This window comes from Arvicola amphibius, chromosome 12, assembly GCF_903992535.2.
Source record: "Arvicola amphibius chromosome 12, mArvAmp1.2, whole genome shotgun sequence".
Taxonomy (NCBI): Eukaryota; Metazoa; Chordata; class Mammalia; order Rodentia; family Cricetidae; genus Arvicola; species Arvicola amphibius.
The window spans coordinates 3,648,669-3,673,442 of NC_052058.2; the positions used below are offsets into that span (position 1 = coordinate 3,648,669).

At 43.2% G+C, this 24,774-nt stretch overlaps 1 protein-coding gene across 1 annotated transcript in view; it reads right to left on the minus strand.

Moving 5' to 3' along the window:
• Ints7 (integrator complex subunit 7) overlaps nucleotides 1-24,774 on the minus strand; it is a 57,617-nt gene that overhangs the window by 31,804 nt on the left and 1,039 nt on the right. The window contains exons 2-7 of the mRNA XM_038349213.1: nucleotides 20,586-20,715; nucleotides 19,755-19,901; nucleotides 14,208-14,345; nucleotides 6,310-6,356; nucleotides 3,841-4,040; nucleotides 3,290-3,412 (exon numbers count right to left, since the gene is read on the minus strand). Coding sequence (XP_038205141.1) covers nucleotides 3,290-3,412; nucleotides 3,841-4,040; nucleotides 6,310-6,356; nucleotides 14,208-14,345; nucleotides 19,755-19,901; nucleotides 20,586-20,715 — 785 coding nt within the window. The remainder of the gene's footprint in view (nucleotides 1-3,289; nucleotides 3,413-3,840; nucleotides 4,041-6,309; nucleotides 6,357-14,207; nucleotides 14,346-19,754; nucleotides 19,902-20,585; nucleotides 20,716-24,774) is intronic.

Consider the following 24,774-nt stretch of genomic DNA (forward strand, 5'->3'; position numbering starts at 1 on the left):
CACCCTGTTCTCTTCCTGACCCTGTGTGAAGCAGGTGGAACCACCCAGGACACTGGGTCATTCCAGAATCATCTACTCAAGGACACTGCCCTTGTCTTGTCTCCTCTTCTGGCCACTTCCATTAGTATGAAGCAGGGTATCCTCTTCCCAGCTGGCAACAAACAGCAAAACCATCGCGTTGGTAGACAAAGCTGGGCTCCAGTCCCCTGGGAGAATGCAGGTGTAGCATGGGGTGACTCTACACTCTGACTCACAGACCAAAGGTCAGGAGCAACGGTACCTCATGACTAACTTCTGATTTATTATAAAAAAAAATTGTAATAAAGAAATCCACACCGCATTAGTCAGGTCCAAGGCCCATACATCTGAATGAACTTCTACTTAGAACAGTCATTCTGAAGCTGTGGAGCTTCACAATGGATTTTACACTTTCTCTATCTACTTATATTATGCATTTATCACCAACAAACACTGAAAAACCCACGACAGAGGTAAGGCTAGGGCAGCCTTTAGCTTTACAGTCTCTCCTGGCACTCCAGTGTCCATGAGCTGGCTGCTCCTAGCAGGCTCTCCAGCTGGTGTCTCTCTCACTGATGTGGGATTCCCCTCTGTTTGCTGTGATTACCATTGGTTAATAAAGAAACTGTCTTTGGCCTGCGATAGGGTAGAGCAGAGCTAGGTGGGGAAAACTAAACTGAATGCTGGAAGAAAGGAGGCGGAGTCAGGGAGAAGCCATGGAGCCGGAGACAGACATGTGGAACCTTAGGCCACAAGCCTCATGGTAAAATATAAAATAATGGAAATGGATTAAATTAAGATGTAAAAGCTAGCCAACAAGAAGTTAGAGCTAATAGGCCAAGCAATGATTTAATTAATACAGTTTTCTGTGTGGTTCTTTTGGGAGTCTGGGCAGCTGAGAAACAAACAAGTGGCTTTCTACTACAAATTGGCGCCAACATGACCAACTAAAATCCACTTAAAACCTGAGAGTTTAGGAAGAAATTCTAGGCACAAAAAAAAAAAAACCCAAAAAACAAACAAAAAACAGAGTTAAGCATGGCTTAACGTGGTAGCTCCTTTAAGAGAGGTTTTCCTGATTCGCGGTAGCAAAAAAACAAAAACAAAAACAAACAAACAAAAAACCAGTGGCTTCTGTGCTGTGCTGCCAGAGTGAACTCTGGCTCTTTCAAGAGGGCAAGCATTTAAATGGGGTTTCTGGGCAGCGTGCTACACGTTGCTTGGTGGCAGCATGGGCCAAGTGGTTACCAAAGTTGAGGTGTTGAGGATGGCTCCCACCAGGTAGTCTCAGGCACTGAACAGACTTCTGGCTTCAGCCACGTTGGACTGGGCAGAGCAAGCAGGCAGGGCTGTAGTTCCCCTAGCAATGCTGCCACTTAGGTTTTTAAGAAGCGCTTAGCATTTTAAGAAGTCCTTCTGGTCAGAAAAGAATTACAGATACCCAATAAAGACAAATTCAGATGGAAAAGATGTCTAAATGTGTCAGTGTTGGATAAATGAACACAGGCTTGGGAGAGAAAAGGAAAATAATATAGACAGTTATAAAAAGAAGTAAATGGTTAAAAAAGGTAGTCTTTAAAGAGACAGAGTACAGACAGTCATAGATTAAAAGGAATAAAGAAAAAATAAGCCGTCTAAAAAAAAGAACATATACAGAGTCTAGATTATTTGTATTATTGTGTTTTCTTTGAGTTTTTTGACTGCAGAGAGACATTTGATTCTGGGGACTGCTAAGCTAAACCAACATATATGTTTTACAGGTTTCTTGACTTCAAAATTTGAGTCTAAGGATAAGTTGCTTTGGAAAAGAGGTTCTTTTGCTTCCACAGAGGATGAGAACCTATGGAATCCTTCTAGGCTATTGTGGTTTGTTGAACAAAGACCTCCTGAAAGGTCACCGTGAGCACCCCCAAAAATTACTTCACCAGGAAGCAGCTGGGAGAAAACTACATCCAAATTCCCAAATATTGTTAATAAATGTTTCTTTACATTTAAAGGGGGATATGTCATAGAGATTTGCATTGGTATGAATACTGCTCTATTGGTACAAGTTTTAGGTTAACTTTATTATATGTATATTTCTGCTCTTGATCAAGAAGATTGTGATTGTGCAGTTCATTTAAAAATGTAATGTATAATTAAGAAATATAAATTAATAGATAATCATGTATAATAGTCAAGCTTGTAGTCATGTTAGATTTTTCTAGGTGTACAGAGATGTATTTCAGATAAGATAGGCATTCTTCAGATCTTCAAAGACTATAGAATATGATATTTAAAACATTTAAGAACTTAGGACTTTTCATGACAGTGAGACACATCTGCTCCTGGCAGCACCAATCTACTTCAAGAGAATGATGGGCATCAAAGAGGCTTAGCCATTTGGTGTTAGCCATTTGGGCAAGAAGCTGCTCTTACCTGGACTGCTTGATGGTATGCTATATGAACTGGACATGTAGGACCCACAGAGAAATGACTGCTGAACATTGCCTAAAGGTGAGAAAATCCTTCGGGGTTCCTGCTTCATAAAAGAGTCTACTAGACATTCTGCAGGACACAGAAGAAAGTGACTAATGAACTGCCAATATAGGCAGACCTGTCTTTGAAATTTCCTGTTTCATGAAAAAGTCTGTTGGACACTAAGGGCCTGTAGGCTGAAGATGGATGCCCCAACAGTACAGAAGACCTTTGGGTGACTATCAAGGTAGTGAGATGTCTCTGTCAATTCTAGAGTTTTAGAAGTTGCTTACAATGCACTTCCTATTTACTTAGGTGGTATAATATCCTTCTGGAGTCTTTGATGGATTTGAAGAATATATATAGTTATAGTTTTTCTTAGTTATGATGAAAGATAAAGTAGATATAAATATCGTAACTATGTAATTTTACTATGTTAAAGTTAAAACCTTCCTTCTCATTGTTTGGGGGAGGGTGGGGCTGCAGAGATGGCTTAGCAGTTAGGAATAACTTGCAGAGGACCTGGGTGTGGCTCACAACTCCTGGACATCCAGCTCCAGAGGGCTCTGATGCCTTCTGGCCTCCCATGTCATCTGCACTCATGTGAACACTCAACTGTCTGATGGCAGAGGGACTAAAATACACACAGCAAGACCCAAGTTTACTGAGATTTTGCTCTGGCTTGGGTCTCTGGAGGTTATGCTTGTTGAAATTTAAACCACATTATGAAGTCGTAGGGGTAGAAACTTCACCTGAACATGGCGCCACCCTGACTCAGGTAGTTTAGTATCTCTTTTTCTGAAGTGCTGTGTACCTGAATATTCTCCTTACTCCAGGTATGTGGTGTCTTATTAGCAAGTAGCTTCAGATCCTGAACAGCGAGTCTCTTCACTGCTTTCCTGGGGTCACTCTTCAGATACTGCAACAGAAGCTGAATCTGCAAAGACAGCAAAGTCACTCTGTGAACAGTTTCATGCCCGAGACTGTCAGCGGAGAGAGTGCTGCGCAGATTTTACATTTTATAGAAAGGACTCCCCTCAAATCAGAGCTCTCACCACCAGCTAAGGACCAAGGTTTAGACCTCTTCCTCCTAATACATAAATGGCGCCATTTGGCTTGTAAGGCTCTAGCAGAGGATCTGGCATCCTTTCTTTCCTACCAACAATACGTCCTTCCCCGTATTTCCTGATGCTTTGTCCTCTAGGGCTCACAAGAATAGGACTATAAATATAAAAAGAGAAATTCAACTGGCCCTTACCAAAGAGACCTAAACATTATTAAAACTTAGGGTTGCTTCTTATTGTTTATCATAAACTAAATATATACATTTATAAATGTATAGCAGGAAAACAGAATGGAGATTACCTGCTTGGGTGTGTCCACCAAAGAGGAGGCTGCAAGCAGAGTGAAAGTGTGCAGAGACACAATGACCATCCTGGTGGAGGGGTAGGATGTGACCAGCTGCTGCAGGAGCTGGCGGGCGCTGGAGGCCAGGATGGCATCGTGGTGCATGTGCTGGAGGATGGGGATCAGCTTCAGCTTCAGGTCCACGGGCGTAGCTAAGCCTGAGTACAACAAATTGTTTCGGGGGTCTGATCATCATTTAATGACAGTTCATATTTTTTTAAGTAAAAATAAGAAAGGTCTGATTTAATTAGCAAAGTTTCATTTAAAATCAATTAGTACAGCGAGGTGGTGGTGGCTCATGCCTTTAATCCCAGCACTTGGGAGGCAGAGGCAGAGGGAATTTCTGTAGACCAGGTCAACCTGTTCTACAGAGTGTAAGGTCCAGGATGGCCAGGACTACACAGTAAAACTGTCTCAAAAAACAAACAGTACAATACATCATAATGGTTGTAACATTAAAGATGATTGTACTAGAACTAATGAGTAAGCTCCGTAGATTTTTCAGAACTGTCTTTGGAGACAGAGTCTTCCATGCAGCCATGCCAGCCTGAAACTTGCTATATAGACCAGCCTGGTCTTGACTGCACAGAGATCTGCCCCTGCTTCCTGGTGCTGGAATTAAAGCTGTGTGCACCACATCTGGCACACTGCCTTTGAAAGGCACAGTAGGGACCAGCAAGATGGTTCTGATGCTTAGTTCCTGCCCCTGGACCCTAGAGGGCTATAACAATTACTGGGACTTGGGCAACATTAGCCACTAGCATAAGCTACCTAGACCTTAGTTTTAGAAAACTCCCCTTGAATCGTCTTAACTCAGAAAGTGTGCCCTCTCTTCAGATGAGATCACAGGAACACAGCAGGCATTTCATATCCACCAGCTGAGGGGATGCAGAGGCGGCTCAACGGGTAAGAGCACTGGCTGCTCTTCCAGAGGACCTAGGTTTGATTCCTACCACCCAAACAAGGCTCTTAACCTTCTGTAGCTCTAGTTCCACAGATCTGATGCCCTCTTCTGGCCTTCATGGGCATCAGGGATGCATGTGGTGCACAGACATCCATGCAGGCCTAACACCCTTACATATAAAATACAAATTTAAAAAACCAAACACGAAAACCTGCTCAGTGAATGGCTAATTGTTTCTAATGTCACAAAGTTAGATTCACAGGAACACCATTTTGGTGAAGGAAGAAAAGACAAAGGAATAAAGGGACAGGCCAAAGTTCTATGTCTCTTGTTCTCTGAGTGCTTTTAAAAATTATTTAAGTGGGGCTGGAGAGATGGCTCAGAGGTTAAGAGCATTGCCTGCTCTTCCAAAGGTCCTGAGTTCAATTCCCAGCAACCACACAGTGGCTCATAGCCATCTGTAATGAGGTCTTGTGCCCTCTTCTGGTCTAAAGGCATACACACATATACAGAATATTGTATACATAATAAATAAATATAAAAAAAATATTTAAGTGAACAAATTCTCGGCCTTTAAATTACATATAAAATAAAGCCTTCCTAGAGCATACTCTAGAGAGGCTAGACAGCACAAGGGTTAAAAGTAATAGACTTAAGAGCAAAGGCTTGATCTTCCTGAGCTGTGGAACCTTGAACAGATCTCCTTTGTGTGGGGAGATCTAAGGCAAAACCAAGCTGCAGGGCATAGCAATGCCCCTTATCAGAGGGCAAAGAGAGCAGTGTTCCTGAAACACACAATGCAATAGCCAGAGGTACCTTGAGAATGCTGTAAAGATAAAATGGAATTAACACATGAGCTACCATTTAGGTGAAACCAGGTCATGATACGGAATTGGGACCTGATTTTAGTTACAGGTGGAAACCCTGGAGGGTGTCACTGGACAGAACTCTTGGCTCTGGGTTCCACTGCACTGCTACCCCCTCTCCACATGTCACACCCTCTCCTTCTCTGGGTTCCACTGCACTACTACCCACTCTCCGCACATCACACCCTCTCCTTCTCTGGGTTCCACTGCACTGCTACCCCCTCTCCGCACGTCACACCCTCTCTTTCTCTGGGTTCCACTGCACTGCTACCCCCTCTCCGCATGTCACATCCTTTCCTTCCTTCAGGTTTCCTTTCATTGGGCTCTGTGATCAGCTCAGGTAAAGCACAAGTTCTCCTGCCTTCCACCATGTCACCTATGCCTGGTACTCCCTCCCGACCACTTGATCTGTTCTGTCTACTGTACCTGTCATGGCTCACGCAGCTCTTAACCTCCTGACTAGAACTCAGGTTACCTGACAGAAAGGGCCTTGCTTTATTTCTGTACCCTACGCACCTCAGGCATTTTTGGAATATAGAAGATACTTAGTATTATTTTAAATAATGACTAGTACAGTAAATACCTAATAAACATGACAACCATGGTTAACAAGATGCCTATTAAGTCTCTTCACATTACCAAACAAAATGTACATACCTTGAATCATTTCACTGATTTTGTTGCATATTCCTACAGCAAAATCCCTTTGGAAAGAGAACATTGAGACAATTGGCAACGACATTAAATCAAAAAATTAAATGTGATTAAGTTTTATAAACGCAAAGAACACAATTATCACAGAAGCAGTACTCCAAAATCACAGCTGAGACTGCAGGCCCTGGCAGCGTTCTCGCTCTAGGGAGAGATGCAGACCATTGGAGGATGTACCTCAACACGCAAGCTCTGACTACATAAGTAATAAAGAGCCAGTCCCTAACACTGAAGTGGCTGAGATGCACTAGGAAATGCAGATAGAACCTTCAGATACCAAACAACTTAAAAGAAACTACGTTCCAAGACATGGCTTCTTGCCTCTAACGGAAATATCACCCAAAAAACTTAATACCAAGAGCACTTGGGATAAAATGTTATGTAATATGGGAAAGATATAATCAAACTTGGCTAAGTGATGTGCTGGACATGGAGCACAGTTTGGAGTTAATGCAACACTAAGCAAAGTATTCCCTGCTGCTAAGGTACAGTCTGTCGATTTACACCAACAGTGGAGTTCTCTACATACTAGACAATGTGAAGACTTTGTCCCTTGGCAGCTAATGCCACATGTGCTTTTTGTTGTCTAGAATGTTCTTTGTTATTTTGTGGTGCTGGAAATCGAATCCAGGACTTCACACACACTGAGCAAGGCTTCTACCATTAAAGCTGCATTCCTGGTCCTAGAAATGTCTTGTGTGATGAATCACACTTGTATTATCTTAGATCACCTATTCTAACCTGCACAGCGTTGGTACATGCCATTCCATAAGATTTGGTCTCAGGAAGCTTTCCCTGTGTCAGTGCGAAAACATACCAAGTGTACAGCACTGTCACTCAGCCACTGCTGCCACCTTCAAGAATTCGGCTGTGCCTGCTGCCATCCCTCCTAGAAAGGTGGGACAGGGAAGGTCATGGGATCTTTACCTGAGCACCCAACCACCACTTCCAAACAGTTACACTCAATTCTGTCCTAACTGCACATGACCTTGGAGCCTCAGCAAGGGGCTAGAGTGTATGCAGGGAGAAGATTAGGGGTAGGGGACTCCATCTACAGGTATGGGCAAACCATCATTCCCACTGGATGAGACTTTTCAGTGTTGTCCCTTTGGGGCCACCACACTCCTGTCCCGCCCTCACCCAGGCTCTGTAAGGAAGCCCAAGAAGCTCAGTGGTTCCTCGGGGGACTCTGGTGAAATGGAACTTAGGACTGTCTTTGTGACCTTACAGGAGGGCAGATGCTGCCCAGCCCCACCAGGGAGAAACTTCCTACAGATACTTTGCCTTGCTTTGTGGTTAAACTGAAATCTTTTTCTCAAACTTTTCTTTGCACAATTAAACAAAACCTTCTTGTAAGAGAAAACATATCTGCAAAGTATTTTGTTATGATTAAGGGAGAATCACTGGTTTGAAGGAGAAAGATTTGTTTTCTCAGTCCGTGGTTATACTAGAGACGGAGAAGCTGTAAAGATGAAATGGGGTTCCTAACTCAGTCCATGCTGAATCTACCCAGCAGTTTACAGCCACCTCTAACTCCAGTTCCAGGGATCTGATGACCTCTTCTGGCCTCTGTGAGCTCCAGGCACACACGAGCAAATACAGCAGGGTAAAGTGGCAGTGTGCCCCAGCCATGCAAGCAAACACCAGAGCTGAGAGGCTGACAGCTCACGGTGCCAGCGCCCGTGGCAGTCAATGAAGAAATCAAGCACTGCCCGTCTCCAGCTGGGGCTAGGATGTGTGCGACTTCCAGAATCTGTACCACCTGACTTCAGAATAATTTCTTTCACAGGCATTCTTCACAACAAACACTTTTTGTGTTGAATTTTTCACAATCAGTAACAACTGTTTTAATCTCATGGTTTATCCAGGAACATCACCCATCACTGTCTGGTGAACCGCCACTGATCACAATCCCGATGCGGTAGCAGAAATCAAGGCAAAGGCGGCACCTGTGCCACAGTCACGGCTCTTCCCTGCACACTCACACTCGAGAGCACAGCCAGCTTTATGTAATGTTCTTAGCAAGACTGAAACAGCTCACTGCATTAAATTTCAAAAACACGTAGTGGTATACTACAGGCACAGTACTGTTAACACCAACTTATATGGGTTATGATATAGTGTGTTTTCCTGGGACTTGCCTTTTTGGCCAAAGAATTCTCTTGGAAGATGAATTAAAGTTAGCTGGTAACTTTAGGCAAACAACAGAGAATCTTTTATGTCAATTATAGTTCTTTAGCTTTCAGCAAAAATTACAACTACAGCCGGGCGGCTCTTGAGAGGCAGAGGCGGGCGGATCTCTGTGAGTTCGAGGCCAGCCTGGTCTACAAGAGCAAGTTCCAGGACAGGCTCTAGAAACTACAGGGAAACCCTGTCTCGAAAAACAAAAAAAAAAAAAAAAAAAAAAATTACAACTACAGAAAAAGTACTTTTCACCACAAGCATGAAAGTTTAGAGGCTGGCGGTGCTCTTCACAAATGCAGTGCTTATACGGGGACATCTGCAGAACCTGAGTAACGCACGTGAACCTTTTTTCCTAGCAGACCAACTCACACGGTATTAAATCACACACAGCCCTAGAAGGCCTTCATAATGTCTCCTCTTTCCACTACTATCTGGGAGACTGGATTTTCTTCACATACTTTAAATCAAAATAATATATTTTGACAGATATTACTGCAGAAGTAGATGAATGAGAATTTAGCCAGGCCTTAAAGACATTTGTAAAAATATTAAGGACACTTTTCTCACAAAATATTTTTAAATAAAGTTTCACGAAGATATTTTATATTAACCTATTGTGTATCTTCAGATAGGTAAACATTTTAAAAAATCAGCTCCTTAAACTTCTAATAGAGTAACATCTACAAACACATGTTTTTAAGAATGTAAAGGCAGGACAGATATGAAGGCAAGCACACTGAAGTTCTAGTAACTGGGAGCTGAGGCAGGATGTTCCTAAGTTTGAGGTCAGCCTGGACTACAAAGTAGACACGTCTGTCTCAGAGCCCCACACTCCTGGCAAAAAGTATAAATAAGCCCCTTCTTTGCTCTCAGCTTTGGCCATTCGCCACCTCTTCAGAGGTCTCACCCGACAGCACTGAAGCAGCCAGTGGGGGCCACTGCCACAGCATCAGTTACTTGTAACTGTGCTACCAAAGTTTTGATTATTTTTAAAATCTGTTACTAGTGTTTAGAATGATATCTAAATATGGTGGGCTGTTGGAACATGGTTCAGGAATGGAGTTTCATGAGGAGAATTCTGAGCACGTGTAAGAACACACCAAGAAAACAGGGCAAGAGTCTTGTGATGTGTTTCTTGAAAACATGGAATTGTTTCTAGAATGTGGTTTCATGCTCCTCCCAGGTGTAGTAGTAGGAGTTGAGATTGCTTGCTATTGTTATTCAATTAGATGTTTAAACTGTCCTTTATTTGACTCTACGGAGGAAGAGGCTTCAGCCAAGTACAACTACTCTTGTGATTGTACACAGCTTGAACTCATGAGAACTTTATTCAGGTGACTTTTCTTAACCCTCAGGGAATAAATGGTGTGGAGCTCGGAATCAAGTTGGCCATTGCAAAAGACTCAGTCCACCTAACTTATCGGCTGTATTCTCCCAGGTCCCACCCCTTCTAGAGCAGCGACAGTGGGTATGAAGTAACTACACAAACATTTTATAACACTCCAAACTTTAAAAGTCTGGTCTCAGCCCTCTGAGCCCAAACACTACGGAGTAGGAGACTGCTGACTTTCCTTTTTGGGTCTAATAATAACTCTCGGCGTCAATACTGAAACTGCTGAGACTAAAGAGGTCACCAATGTCCTGGCCTAGGTGTGCACCCCACCCCCACCCATGTCCCCTCAGATCAGGTCTGACAGCCAGGACAGGCACTCCTGCGCTAGTGACTGGAAGACGTGAGCACTCTATGTTCACCTCAACCCTAAGAGTACCTGGAGCTGGCCAGTTCCTCCTTCCCAAGCCAGGAAGAACTCTTCTACAGCACACACTCTTAACCCTTTGAGAGCAAGTGAGATGCAGCTGCAGCAGCACAGATTAAATAAGTTCCCCTCCTCCTCCTTTTTCGCGACAGAGTTTCACTATGTAGCTCTAGATCGTTGGAACTTGCCCTGTAGACCAGGTTGATCTTGAACTCATATAGATCACTTGCCTCTTCCTCCTATGGTCTGGGATTAAAGGTGTACACCTCCATGCCTGGTTAAATAAAACATTAAGGTTTCATTTGGCCAGTTACTCTGATTTCAGCAATACCTAGAACGGACAGAAATAGTACAAAGCCACCAATGTTGATGGAGATACATGATCTCAAGTCTTCAAGAGAACCATGATCTCAATTTCTTCAAGAAGAGACAAAAACTGATCTAAAAATTATGTATTTTCTTAATTTACACTCTGATACGTAAGTGCTTCAGGATTTCCTATTATACACAAGTATATCTTAACTGAGAATAATGTTATATAGTGATTTCCTCTGAACTGAGACAGTCTGTCTTTAAGACTAAGAAAGTAAACAAAACTTACAAAGCTCAGGAGACACACAACTGACAAGTATCAGGAAGTTCCTGAAACTCAGGAAATTCATAAGCACACATCAATGTTATATAAGCAGAACTCGCTGGATATCCTACTGGCTCAGGCACAGGATGCTCCAGGGATGCAGCTTACCTGAACCATCACCCTAGTTTGGGCGGGCTTTCTGGGGGATGCTAGGCAAGTTACCTATGCTCTTGTATGTAATCCCTTCACTCATACTCCTAGGGTAATCCCAAATAAACTACTCAGTGAAATATTTTTTTTGTCTGTCCCAGGGTCCTATCTGGGATAAATAAATGTTTACCTAAAAATGACCCTCATACATAAATTTAATCACTAAATTATCTACTTATCCCAACTCAGACTGAACTTAGAAGCTGGTTTTGAAGTCACTAGATAAGCAGTTACCCTGGAAGCACTAATCAGAAGATAACTGCTCACAGCACAGCCCTATGCAATGTGAGTTCTTGCTCCATCACTCACTCACTCACCATCAGTAACAAAAAAGATGGGGATGGGATGGGCAGTTCAGTGTTTGCCGCTCTTCCAAAGGAACTGTGTACATGATGAAGCTGTCAAAGAATAAATAATGGAGGAGGCTCATCTGTCTATGTGTTACTTTCATTGGTTAATTAATAAAGAAACTGCTTGGCCTGATAGGTCAGAACATAGGTGGGTGGAGTAGACAGAACAGAATGCTGGGAAGAAGGGAAGTGAGTCAGTGGCCATGATTCTTCGACCCAAGACGGATGTAGGCCAAGATCCTTCCCGGTAAGCCACCACCTCGTGGTGCTACACAGATTATTAGAAATGGGTTAATCAAGATGTGAGAGTTAGCCAGTAAGAGGCTAGAGCTAATGGGCCAAGCAGTCTTTAAAAGAATACAGTTTCTGGCCGGGCGGTGGTGGCGCACGCCTTTAATCCCAGCACTCGGGAGGCAGAGGCAGGCGGATCTCTGTGAGTTCGAGGTCAGCCTGGTCTACAAGAGCTAGTTCCAGGATAGGCTTCAAAGATACAGAGAAACCCTGTCTCGAAAAACAAACAAAAAAAAACAAAAAACAAACAAACAAACAAAAAAAAGAATACAGTTTCTGTATAATTATTTTGGGTAAAGCTAGCCGGGTGGTGGGAAGTGTTCTGCTGCCTCACTACTACAAATCAACTTTTTAAAAAGTACAAACAGAGACAAATCTTTGGTATATATCTTGAGATGCCTAGCCAGAAAAATAAACATTTACCATATAAATAACAGTACAATTAGCTCCCCTGAAGGTTATCAGTGCACCGTGTTCATTCTTAGCTAAGTTCTTAGAAATGAATGCATATGTTCATGGCCTTTCATACATATCACCAGAAATGGTCTTCAGAAAACAAAGTTAGTTTTGGTTATCAGTCAGGGGATTATTGACATATTTTTTATTACAAATAAGTCCAACATGGTAATAATACCATAGTTAACATTTTATTTTTAAATTTATAGGGCTAGGCTCTGTTGGGGAATGCAGACCCTCAGACCCTGAATTTTCTGTGACCCCTTACCTGCCAGAGTAAACAACTTGATTTTTTTATGCTTGTAGCTGCTCTGAGCACAAGACCCTTATGAGTTCCTGATGGCAGGGAAGTGGTTTCTGGTGGACTTGCAGGTGAAAAATCCCAAGAGTTAGGGTGTGGCCATTAGTCAAGGAGAGCCCTATATAAGCTGCCCTGAAACACAACAAAAGGGACATTCTTGTTTCAAGGATGACCCCCCCCCCCGTGTGTGTGTGTGTGTTTGTGTGTGTGCAATCTCCAGCCCCTTGCCTGACTTACAAACTGTCCTGTGGTAGACAGGTGGGACAGTACAAGGCTGGATCTCTTTGAGCTGAAGACCAGCCTGATCTACATATTTGAGTTCCAGGACAGTCAGAGCTACATAGTAAGACTCTATCTCAGAAAACAACAAACAAAATTATGAGGCTGGAGAGATGGCTCAATGGTTAAATGAACTTACTGCTCTTACGCAAGACTCTAGTTCAGTTCTTGGCACCCACATTATGAGGCTCACAAGCACCCGTGACTTTAGCTCCAGGAGATCTAATACCCTCTTCCTGCCTCCACAGATACTTGCATGCATATGGCATACAACACATAAATAATAATAAATAAATACTACTGAACTGGGGATATAGCTCCGATGGTTACTGTCCTGCTTGAGGATCTGAGCTAAACCCCCTAAAGATATGCTGAAAAAAAGCCAGTCATGGTATGCCTACAATTCCAGTACAGGGTGTTAGGACACGGTTCAAGAATGGAGTCGTGTGAGAGGAATTCTGAGTACGTGTGTGAAAACTCCAAGAAAACAAGACAAGAGCCTTATAACCCCAGTTTCTTCAATACACAGAATTTGCTCTTGGAATGTTTTCACGCTCCTCCCAGGTTTCTTGGGTAGCCGATGTGGGATGTCCTTCTGTATGCTGGAAATATGTTTTTTACCATTGGTTAAGAAAGAAGCTGCTTTGGCCTATGACAGGGCAGAACAGAACTAGGCGGGCAACTAAATACAGGGAAAAAAGAAGGAAGAGTCTGGGAGACATTGGTAGACGCCAGAAGCCGCCAAAGGAGCAAGATATGAGGTAACGCCATGTCCATGTGGCAATACATAGATTAATAGAAATGGGATAATTTAAGATGTAAAAATTAGTAATAAGCCTGAGCCATTGTCTAAACAGTTTGTAATTAACAGTAAGCCTCAGAGTGTATATTGAGGAACTAGCAGGTAGGAGTGAGCTCACTTCAGCTGTTGTTATTTACAGGCCTCTATGGAAAAACATGTTTTGCCACGTGCAGTTTGTCCTTGTGATTGCACTTTATCCAGGTGACTCTTAAGTCTCAGAATATTAATTGTCTGATACTCTGAATAGAGTTGGTTATTGTATGAGTCTTTAGTCTGCCTCATATTTAGATCCTGCTTGCCTAGGTTCACTCTACCAGCTAAAACAGTAAATGTCGGGAAAGGCACACAGGAGGATCCTTGGAACTGTTGGCTGGCCCGCATGGTAAGTTGCAGGCCAGTGACCCTGTCTCAAAACAAAAGGGTAAACATCACTTAAGAACCATGACAAACCTGAGGCTGTGCAGACCTTGTCTTTTTGGGACCAACACTTGTATTTTCTTCCCCTAATATGTTTGAAGACTTCTTGGAAAACACACCTCATCATTTACATCTTTCTTTATCCTTTAATGACTACAAATATTGATTATTCTTTCAAAAACTCCTCTGGGAGACAAATTACTAAAAGGCCTGGACTTACTTTGATTGTGCAGAGAAGTTTGCAGCTGCAAAAACAGCCGCTTCAACTTCTACGTTATCATGGGAATCCAAACTCTGCCGAATACTGTGATGGGCATTCTTCCTCTCAGGGATGATTGACGCCAGACTTCCCAGCATCCTACAGAAACAGAGAAACCCAAGACCAGAAATATAGTTAAGGAAAAGGAAGGCAAGCTAGATATCAACTCAGAAAATTTGGGTTATTCTATAAACTTCAGGCTAAAATGATTGACTCTAGGAATCTAGCAACGACTCAAATCTAAGCACATGCATAAGCTTAAGTACAACAGAAATATTAAAATAGCTCACCGCACACAAGCTAAACTTCCTCCCCCTCCCCTCCTTCCTTCCTGGCCCTGGACTGGAATTCAGAGCTTCACCACTGAGATACATGCCCTCTCCCCCTGCCTCTGACACACAGAGCTACATTTCCAAAAAATCATTCTGAAGTACATCTCAGGTATCGGAGCCCAAAAAGAACCTTTTGAATTATTAAAACATCCCAATGTCAATCTTCCAATGTTGCATAGAGAAATCCACTTTAACAAAGTATTAGGAACACAAAGTATCTGCTATTAAGCAGAATCACAAAGTCAGCAGACTTGCCTGCTTCTTTATCCCACATCAATGAATAACCAGCATGATGCTTTTGTAAACTACCACATCAAGATTTCTCCAGAGGTGGAGGATGCCCCCTGCAGTTCAAGCCAGTATCTGCAACAGTGAGAAAAGTAAAGCCTAGAAAATACAGGGGCCAGAGACAGCTCAGTGGGGACCTGTCACCACAGCTGCCAACCTGAAGTCAGTCTCTAGGACCCACGTGGTAGAAGAAAAGAACTGAATCCTGAAATCTGTCTTCTATCAGCACAAAATAAAAACATCTAAGTCAGGCAGTGGTAGTGCACACATTTTTAATCCCAGAACTGAGGAGACTGAGGCAGGTGGATCTCTGAGTCTGAGGCCTGGTCTGCAGAGCAAGTTCCAGAACAGTCAGTGCAACACAGAGAAACCCTGCGTCAAAAAGTAAAAAAAACCTTTTGCAAGGACATCCTCAGAGAGAACATATTCATTAACACCTGCCCTTTGCAGAGTTTGGTTTCTTCCTTAACACAATACTCCTATTAATGCTACTGAATTGTTTTTCAATGAGAAAGTCTTATGAAAGCAGATGAGATTGCACATCTTCAGAATCTGTGTAAAGATGGAACAAAAGTACCAATTTTATAAGAGTTGTCCTCTGACCTCTATACATGCATCATGGCATGTGTAAGTGCACACTCATATACAGTACACATACACACACATATTTCTTGTCTTTCTTTTTTTTTTTGAAAAGAAAATAGTTGGCAGGGCATAGTAGCACACGCTTTTAATCTTAGCAATCTGGAGGCAGAAAGAGGTGGATTTCTAAGAGTTCAAGGTTAGCCTGGTCTATGTGGCAAGTTCCAGGCCAACCAAGGCTACACAGTGAGACCCTGTCAAAAACTACACAGAAACAAAAAACGAAAATGCATGTGGTACTATTTATATCAAGACAGAGTTGTGGCCGTTCATCAGTGTGTTAGGGCCGCAACAGGACTGGTATGCAGGATACAAAAGAAAACAAAAACAAAACAAAACAGCACCACAAAATCTAAACAATCTAACAAAGGAAAATGAACGAAAGGCAGGAACAGACACTTCTTTGTTTGGGAATATTATTTTAAGGTGTGTTACATTTATCTATGCCGTGGAACATTTGTTTAAGGATGTAAAGACGTGTTGTTTTTGTTTATGCTGCATTTGTTTAACTCTGTGAAGCTGTGTTACTGTGCCTGTCTAAAACACCTGACGGTCTAATAAAGAGCTGAATGGTCAATAGTGAGGCAGGAGAGATGATAGGTGGGGCTGGCAGGCAGGGAGAATAAACAGGAGGAGAACTCTGGAGAGAGAGAAGGAGCAAGAGAGAACGTCAGAGGCCAGCCACCCAGCAAGACACAGAGCAAGACTGAAAGTAAGACACACAGAAGTGAGAAAAAGAAATAGCCCAGAGGCAAAAGGTAGTCAGACTGAGACAGAAAAAAGCCAAGCAAAGGCCGGGAGTTTACAAGTAACACTGAGACTCTGTGTGTGATTGTTTGGGAGCTGAGTGATGGGCTTCCCAAAAGAGAAAAGAGTAGAAAGAATAAAACACCACGTACACTTTATGACCCAGTGCTTCAGATCATCACCACCAGAGCAATAGGAACTTAATCCACTATGCACCACCGGAATGGCGAAGAGACAGAAAGCAAACACATACATAAGATCTAAAACCTGTGATTTTACTCAGAAGGGTGTGCAAGGGACTAGGGACAGAGCTCAGGTGGCAGAGTGATTACCTAGAATACCCAAAGGCCTGGGTTTGACCCCAACCCACCCCAGGCACTGCATAATCCAGCATAGTTGTGCATGCCTGTTGCCCAGCACCTGGGAAACAGAAGCAGGAGGATCAGCAGTTCAAGCTTATCTTTGACTACAAAGCCACATTTGAGATGAAGACAGTCCAGGATGCATGAGGCAATGTCTATAAACAAAAAGGATGAATGCTGGTAGCAGCTTTATAGTAGCATGTTCTGGAAACAATGTAGGTGTTCTTCAAGAGCACAGACTACAAACTAGGCTGTAGTGATGCAATGTTAAACTACTCAAGACTCTGTAATGTGCACACCGGCAGTTCCATGGGAGGCTGCCACAGATCAGTAGTGCAGGTCAGCTCGCCAGCACCCCAAGAGGAAAATTACTGATATGCATGGATGGGTTAATGCTGAGTGGGAGAAGTCTTATACTAACGGACATCTATGCTGTCAGAGCACATAAGGCTCCCTAAGAGGAAAGTCACAACAGTGGCTCCTCTGGGGAACTCGATGTGACAAAAGATAACTCTCTGGAAATTTGTGGAAAAAATTCCAAGACTATTAATTATTCTCTAGAGAGAGACTTTGTCACTCTCATACTGTATTGCCACTAGCCATACATGGTTGGGGCTGTTAATAAATACATACACTTTCTTAGTGTTTGATTTTTCACTTGACAAAACCTTCAGGACCCTTGATGTGTACAAGCTGTGCCTCTCTAGTCCCGACTGAGTGGCTGTCTCCAGACCAGGCACAAAGCCTGTGGGAACCTTCCCCTTTGCTGCTCTTCAAACACCAAGGCTACTACAAAATTTCAGCTCAAATTTCTTTTCCTTAATATGTGTTTCAAATGCAACTCTTGAAGACTACAGGCGATATTTTGTCTATGGTGTGGGCAGACATGGGCCGGACGAGAATGAGGAGCGGGCTGCTTCCTGCTGCCCCGACTGGCTTAGACAGGGGGCTAGTGGGCTGCTTGTTGTTCCGGCCACCCAGCTAGCTTATGCCCGAAATAATTACACGGAAATCTGTATTAATTAAATTGCTGCCTGGCCCATTAGCTCTAGTCTCTTATTGGCTAACTCTCACATCTTAATTAACCCATTTCTATTAATCTGTGTTCACCACGAGGTCGTGGCTTACCAGCATTAGTCTAACCAACGTCCGTCTTGGGCAGGAGAAGCATGGGGCATCTGCCACACTGCCTTCTTCTTCCCAGAATCCAGTTCTGTCTACTCCACCCACTTAAGGGCGGCCCTATTTCAACTAATGAAAACAACACACAGAAAGAAGACCCTCCTACACCATGTCTATAAAATGTATCTCTTTTAAGTTTACTAGAAATTGCCAATTTTATTGGCAGCAATAGTCCCTGTGGGCCCAACTGCTGGAACTCAGTGAAGGAGTGGAACACTCAAGTACCAACTGTGTCAGAATATTTAAACTGCCTCCAAATGAGGTGGAAAATCCACTTTAGAATTCTATTATTCTCCTGCATCGCTTCTGATAAAAACTAAAATCATACATACTCATGGGAACAATCCAACATCACGTCTCTCCAGTCCTTAACTCACTGACCCCTCCAAATAATCACTGTGGACAGTGTTCCTTGAGGACTGCTCTGAAGTAATGGACGATGTACTCACTAACAGGAGGACCTGAAGGAGATCCCCTCACTTGCTCTTGAAAAGATCCTGGGTTCAAGTCCTACCACATTATAAAGCAGTTACAGGGGATTGGACACCCCCTTCTGGCCCAAAGGGTACTAGGCATGCATGTGGTACACAGACATACATACAGGCACTCACATATAAAAATCTCACAATCATTTTTTAATACATTCAGTTCTGTGTTAATATAGACAAACTTCATTTACACAATATTCTATCAATTCTATTGAGATACAATCTTGCTCAACCTTTTATTACACAAAAATAATGTGACAATCATTTATATACATCTAAACAGTAACTTTTTTCTCTTTGGATAGATGGGGTCTTTCTGGCCTAAAGCTTGCTATGTAGCCTAGGCTGGACTCAAACTCAGAGCTCCATCCTCCCAATGTCTTCATTTTAAGTTTCCAACTGGCTACAGTCTCCAGCTCCTAGCCCTTTTCTGTTTTGTGGTGTTGGGAATGAACTTACTGCCTCAAGCATGCTACACTGGATAGTTTGTTTTGGGTTTTTTGTTTCATTGTTTGTTTTTGAGACAGTTACTCTGTGTAGCCCTGACTGTCCTAGAACTAGTTCTGTAGACCTTGAACTCAGAGGTCCACCTGCTTCTGCCTCCCAAGTGTTGGAACTAAAGTAGTGTACCATCACAGCCCAGCAAGCTGTATGGTTTCTTAAAGGTAACATTCAATATTTTGAGGGGGGGGGGTCCTCATATAGCTCAGGCTGCTCTTAAACTGTTTAAGTGTAATGACTCTGAACTTCCTGCCTCAACTTCACGACGGGATAACAGCTGTGCACACCACACCTCAACTTCCCGAGTGCTGGGATGACCGCTGTGTACACCACACCCAGTTTCAGGAAGGTCTGTGAAGCTGGGAATTGAACCCAGAGCTTCAGAAGGACAGGGAAGCACTTTTACCAAGTGAGCTGCATCCCCAGCACCAAGAACTGACTTTAAAATAGCACATGATGTGCGACTTAATCAAATGGCAGAAGAATGACAAAGCAACTAATTCTGAACAAGGAAGTACCAATGTTTGACCCAGAAAAATAAACTCAGGGAAGTAGTGACATCCTGGGTACAAGGAGGACTGTACGGGCAGGGAAAGCTAGAAAGGAAACTGATAATTTAACTAACCAAGTTCCAAAAATTTCCCTCAAATTAGACATGTGAGTATACAAATAGAACTGAAAGAATGAAGACAGGCATGGTGGCATAGACACAGACTCCTATCTATTGGGAGGCTAAAACAGGAGAATCCCAAGTTCAATGCCTGCCTGAGGAACTCCAGACGTTCAGAAGCGCCAAGGCTTTGCTGCACTGAAATCCACCTCGTTCTTACGTCAGAGCTCCTACATAGTGGGATGTTTGAAACACGAGCAAGGCAATTTACAACCAAAACAGCATTACGGTTGTGGACCTGGATTTACAGGTAGGGACGGTTACCACGCTTCTTTGATCACACAGTGACACAGTACCGGAGAGTGATGGCTCTTGCCACGGGGTCATTGCTATGAATCACCGAGAAGACCCTCTTCACAAACTCGTCCACGTTGAGAATCTTCTCCAGGTGCTTTTCACTCTGCTGGGTCACTTTGAGAACACACAGCCTCAGGAAGTTGTTTCTAGAAAACATGGAGGAGGAAATGAGCTCAGTCTAGGAAAAGGGTAACAGGGTTAGCACAGTACAAGTGGCGCTGCTTTCCGGGCTGTCACTGTCTGTTCCTGACGGATCCCAACCTAAAGCAGCTGCAATAGCTCAGCACTGCTGTAATGCGGAGCCCAGGGCATGGCTGACCTCCCTCCTCGCCCAGGTAACCTTACATCACTACTTTCCTCGCTCAGGTCTGACCTGACACATATACGAGCACATGAATATACAGATAATAGGAGAAAGAAGTGGGAGAGGTAAGAGTGGAAACAGAAACAAAGAAAAATAGGCCTTTATTCAGTGCTGCTAACATAGTTCAAAAACTGCACACACATGCATCTCATGTTGCAAACCATTAAATGAGACAGGAATTTCTTAAAACAATCTGTACAAAAAAAATCCACAGATTCTTATAAAATATACATACAGTACTAGAATAAGGTTGTTCTGATTTATTTTGTTCCCTAAAGAAACAATTAATTACTCTCTGAGCCTTAGTTTTTATTTTTGCTAAAAATGTCATTAAATCTCATACCAAAGTGCGGTACAATGCAATCTGCATACCAAGAGTACCTAAGTGGCAGGAGGTCCTGAAGGGCCAGAAGGAAAGAGAGCACAAAACATGTTCTTTAGGACGCCAGGCATTACAAAGACTTACCCAACTCTGAAAACATCAGCTAACTTTAGGAACGCTGAATTGATGAGAATAGGGAATGGGTACTTCTGGAAAAGCCTAGGAAAGCGGACCACGGCTTCACACTGTTCCCCGAGTTTGCCAGACCTCAGACCTAGTGAAAAAACACAGGAGGAACTAATTACAAACCTGCGGCTCCAGGCAGAAACAGCAAACACTGACTTACACAAGAGAAGCACCTCTGTGACTCCCATTCAAACTCAAAATGGAAAGCTGGGCAAGACCACATATGCCTCCAACCAACGCTCAGGAGGCTGAGGCAGGAGGACTGCAGCTCAGACAATTTAGAACAGTTAACAATAAAAATGGCAAACAGTCATTTGGAAGCTAGGCATAGTGGCACATACCTATAATCACATCACATGGGAGGTAGAGGCAAAAGAATCAGTTTAAGGTCATCCTCAGATACACAGCAAGTTTGAGGCCAGAATGGACTGCGTAAGACTCTTTAAAAAAAAAGCAAAACACAAACAAGTGCTTTAATATAAAACTACCCCAAAAGTAAAACCAAATAGTCCTCAAACAACTAATAAATACTTCAGTAATTTCACAAACTTTCTCTTTAATTTTCTTTTTTTTTATTTCATGTGTACACATAGGTGGCTGCAGAGGGCAGAAGACGTCGTTTACCTGGGGCTTGAGTTACAGGTGGTTTTGAGGCTCCCAATTTGGGTGCTAACAACCTAACCCTGTCATCTGGAAGAATAGCATATGATTTTAGCTACAGAACCATCTCTTAAACTGATTCTCTTAGACACACTGCAATGAAAAATAATTTTTAAAGTGTCTTAAGACTATTCGAGAGTATCAACATCAGTGAGTTTAAAAGGACTGAAGTCAGACAGGTTTGGTGGTTTAAATCTGTATTTCTAGATGTTCAGGCTGAGGCAAGAGAAGCACAGTTAAAAACTAACCTAGGAAACAGAATATGTGCAGGCCGGCTGAAGCACCTCAGTAAAAACTCCGCCTCAAAAAGGGGGTGGGAGGACTGAGGCATAGTTCAATGGTACAGCTCTTGCCACGCACTCTCAAAGCTCTCGGTCTACTCCCTGCCCCCCCCCCCAAAACCAACAAAAAAACAAAAAGAAAGAAAAAAAAAGAAAAGAAAGAGAACACGATCTAGAAATCTTCCAAAGTATTTGGTAATCAAACATTGCATTGCTAACGAGGGGAAAGAACAACTCAGAAGAAGAAAATCTATTAACAGAATGAAAGTGACAATACAGTTTATATCCAATATTCATGTTAAGAAAGAAGAGATTCCAATCAATAAGCTATAATGTAACCTGCTGACATAATAATGCAGTCTGCATGTGTGAAAATACTGGTTTAGAGCAAATAAAAGCTTTTGAGACTAAACAGATCACAGCCATACATAAAAGTGAGGCTGTGGTTTCGGTAAGTGCTGAAAAGGGGCCTTGGATTTCGGATTACTTCATGTGATTTAGTCCAGTAAAGGGTCACCAACCAGACTGTACGGTGGAGAACTAGCTGCTGAACCTTGCCTTTGTCCCAGTTCTACTAACTTTAAAGGTTCACTTGTCAATGCCGGCAGAGTAAATTTAGTCTGGTAGTAAACACTCTCAAGAAAAATAATCTGAATCCATATGGTTTGCATGTCTATCCCCCCCCCCACCTTTGACAGGGTTTCTACGTGTAACAATGCTAGCTGTCTGGAACTCACTTTGTAGACCAGGCTGGCCTTGAACTCAGAGATCTGACTGCCTCTGCCTGCGTTGGGATCAAAGTCACACACCACCACACCCAACTGTTCACCTGTTTACTTGTAAACTCAGCTACTATGAAGGGGAGTCAGTCACTTGGCACACACACAGTGGCTGAAGCCCTTCTCTCAGGACTGTGGAGTCACACCCTTGCTTACACCAACTACATTCGTGCTGACACGGGCTACAGGACAACAGTTGTCTTTGTCACAGGAGGATTAAGATGTGGGACATCAGGTGGAGCCATCCCAGGGGAGGTCCTCCTGACTCTCACCCAGTTCTCAGAGTTTAGATGGTAGCCCACCAGGACTTTCACACAGCACTGAACTCAGCAGCCTCGCCAGCCGCCAGTCCATCCTCTACAATCCCTTTCTCCCGCTGCGTGTGCAGCAAGAAAGGCAATGAGTCACCACTTCTTCCCACTTTCACCTTTCCGGAGCCCAGCGACCATGAAGGCCACAGGTTGAGTAATGTCACTTAGTCTTTCTGTGTGAAGGAGACCTTGCTTGTTTTCATCTGGACAACTTCCAATCGGCTGAGGGAAAAATCCTTGGTCTGATAAGAATATACATTAGGAAAAGCTACGCTTATTAGAGTAATATGTGAGACTCTGCCTTCAGCAATGTCCCCAGGCCCAAAAGTACTCATGTGTCACATTGCCCTGTTCCTGGCTCGTACATGTATCTCTCTGAGCTTGAGGCTCATTCGTAAAACATGTACTATTTACTGCTTACACATATGTATTTTATTTCAACTCTTCTTATAAAAAAGTATGTATTAACTTTCCCTTTATAACTTCAGCCTTTTCTTTAAAGATTCTTATTTTTCAGTATGTGTATGTTGGGGCGGTGGGAGGGACACTTCAGCTTCCTGGAGTTACAGGCAGGAGCGGAACTCGGTCCCCCTGGAAAAGTCATCCGTCTCTCCAGCACTAGCAATCTCTAAAACCGTGAAACTTATTCTTACTGTGCACATGGGCGTGTGTGACTGCAGGAGCAGGGGGACAGCAGGCAGAGGACAGCTCACAGGTGTCGGTTCTCTTCTTCCATGCGGGCTCCAGAGCTCAGTCGGGGGGTCTGGAATACCTGGTAATCCACCTCACTGACATGACAGCATACTTTTCAGAGGTAACGCTAGATGTCTCTTTTTTCCATGCCCTTATTCAGATCCCTGTTCTATGTTATCTACTCTTAGCATGGGACAAGGCCAACTACAATAAAGTGATATAAAATACCTTTGAGAAGGAAATTAGTATATAATATTTAAAGAATAAAGTTCCTATTATAACTTTATTTTTTTCTTTTTTAGGTTTTTCGAGACAGGGTTTCTCTGCAGCTTTTTTTTTTTTTTTTTTTGGTTTTTCGAGACAGGGTTTCCCTGTAGTTTCTAGAGCCTGTCCTGGAGCTAGCTCTTGTAGACCAGGCTGGCCTCGAACTCAGAGATCCGCCTGCCTCTGCCTCCCGAGTGCTGGGATTAAAGGCGTGCGCCACCACCGCCCGGCCTCTCTGCAGCTTTTTTAGAGCCTGGCCTGGAACTAGCTCTTGTAGACCAGGCTGGCCTCGAACTCACAGAGATTCGCCTGCCTCTGCCTCCCAAGTGCTGGGATTAAAGGCATGCGCCACCACCGCACGGCCTATTATAACTTTATATTTTAGAGACAAAAGGACCTATAGCTCGGTAAGAGTAAAAGCCAAAAAAACAGCAAAATATCAATTTTTGTTTCAAGAGTATGTACACCCAATTTGAAAGTTGTGACTTTTTTTTGGTACATCAAAAGAAAGTAAAGGCTTTCTTTAAAAATCTAAGAATAATACTGGGTTTGGTGGCGTACGCCTTTAATCCCAGCATTCAGGTGGCAGAGGCAAAGGCAGGCGGATCTCCGTGAGTTCGAGGTGAGCCTAGTTCCAGGACAGCCAGGGCTGTTACACACTAAAACCCTCCCTGTTTCTGGGGAAAAATAGAATCCAAAAACAGGCCAGGGATACGGCTCAATTAGTAAAGTGTTTGGCACTGAATAAACCAAGGGTCGTGGTGAACACCTGTAACTCCAGGACTCGGGAATTGAGGAATGAGGTGATCATAAGTTGAAAGCCATCCTAGACTATAGAGAATTCCAGGCCATCCTGCGCTTCATGAGACCCTGTCGCAAAATGTGAGACACTCTCACCAATAGCAGCCCCCCTCAAAATCCCTAAAGGTTCAACAGGCATGTTCAAGTCACAGAGCTGCAAAGGGACTAACGTGGAGTTGAGGGCGGATCCTTACAGAGTATCTAGTCCAGTCCTCCACAGGTTATACACTGGTTGTTTTTCAAGACAGGGTTTCTCTGTGTAGCACTGGCTGTCCTGGAACTCGCTCTGTAGACCAGGCTGGCCTCGAACTCACAGAGATCCGCCTGCCTCTGCCTCCCGAGTGCTGGGATTAAAGGC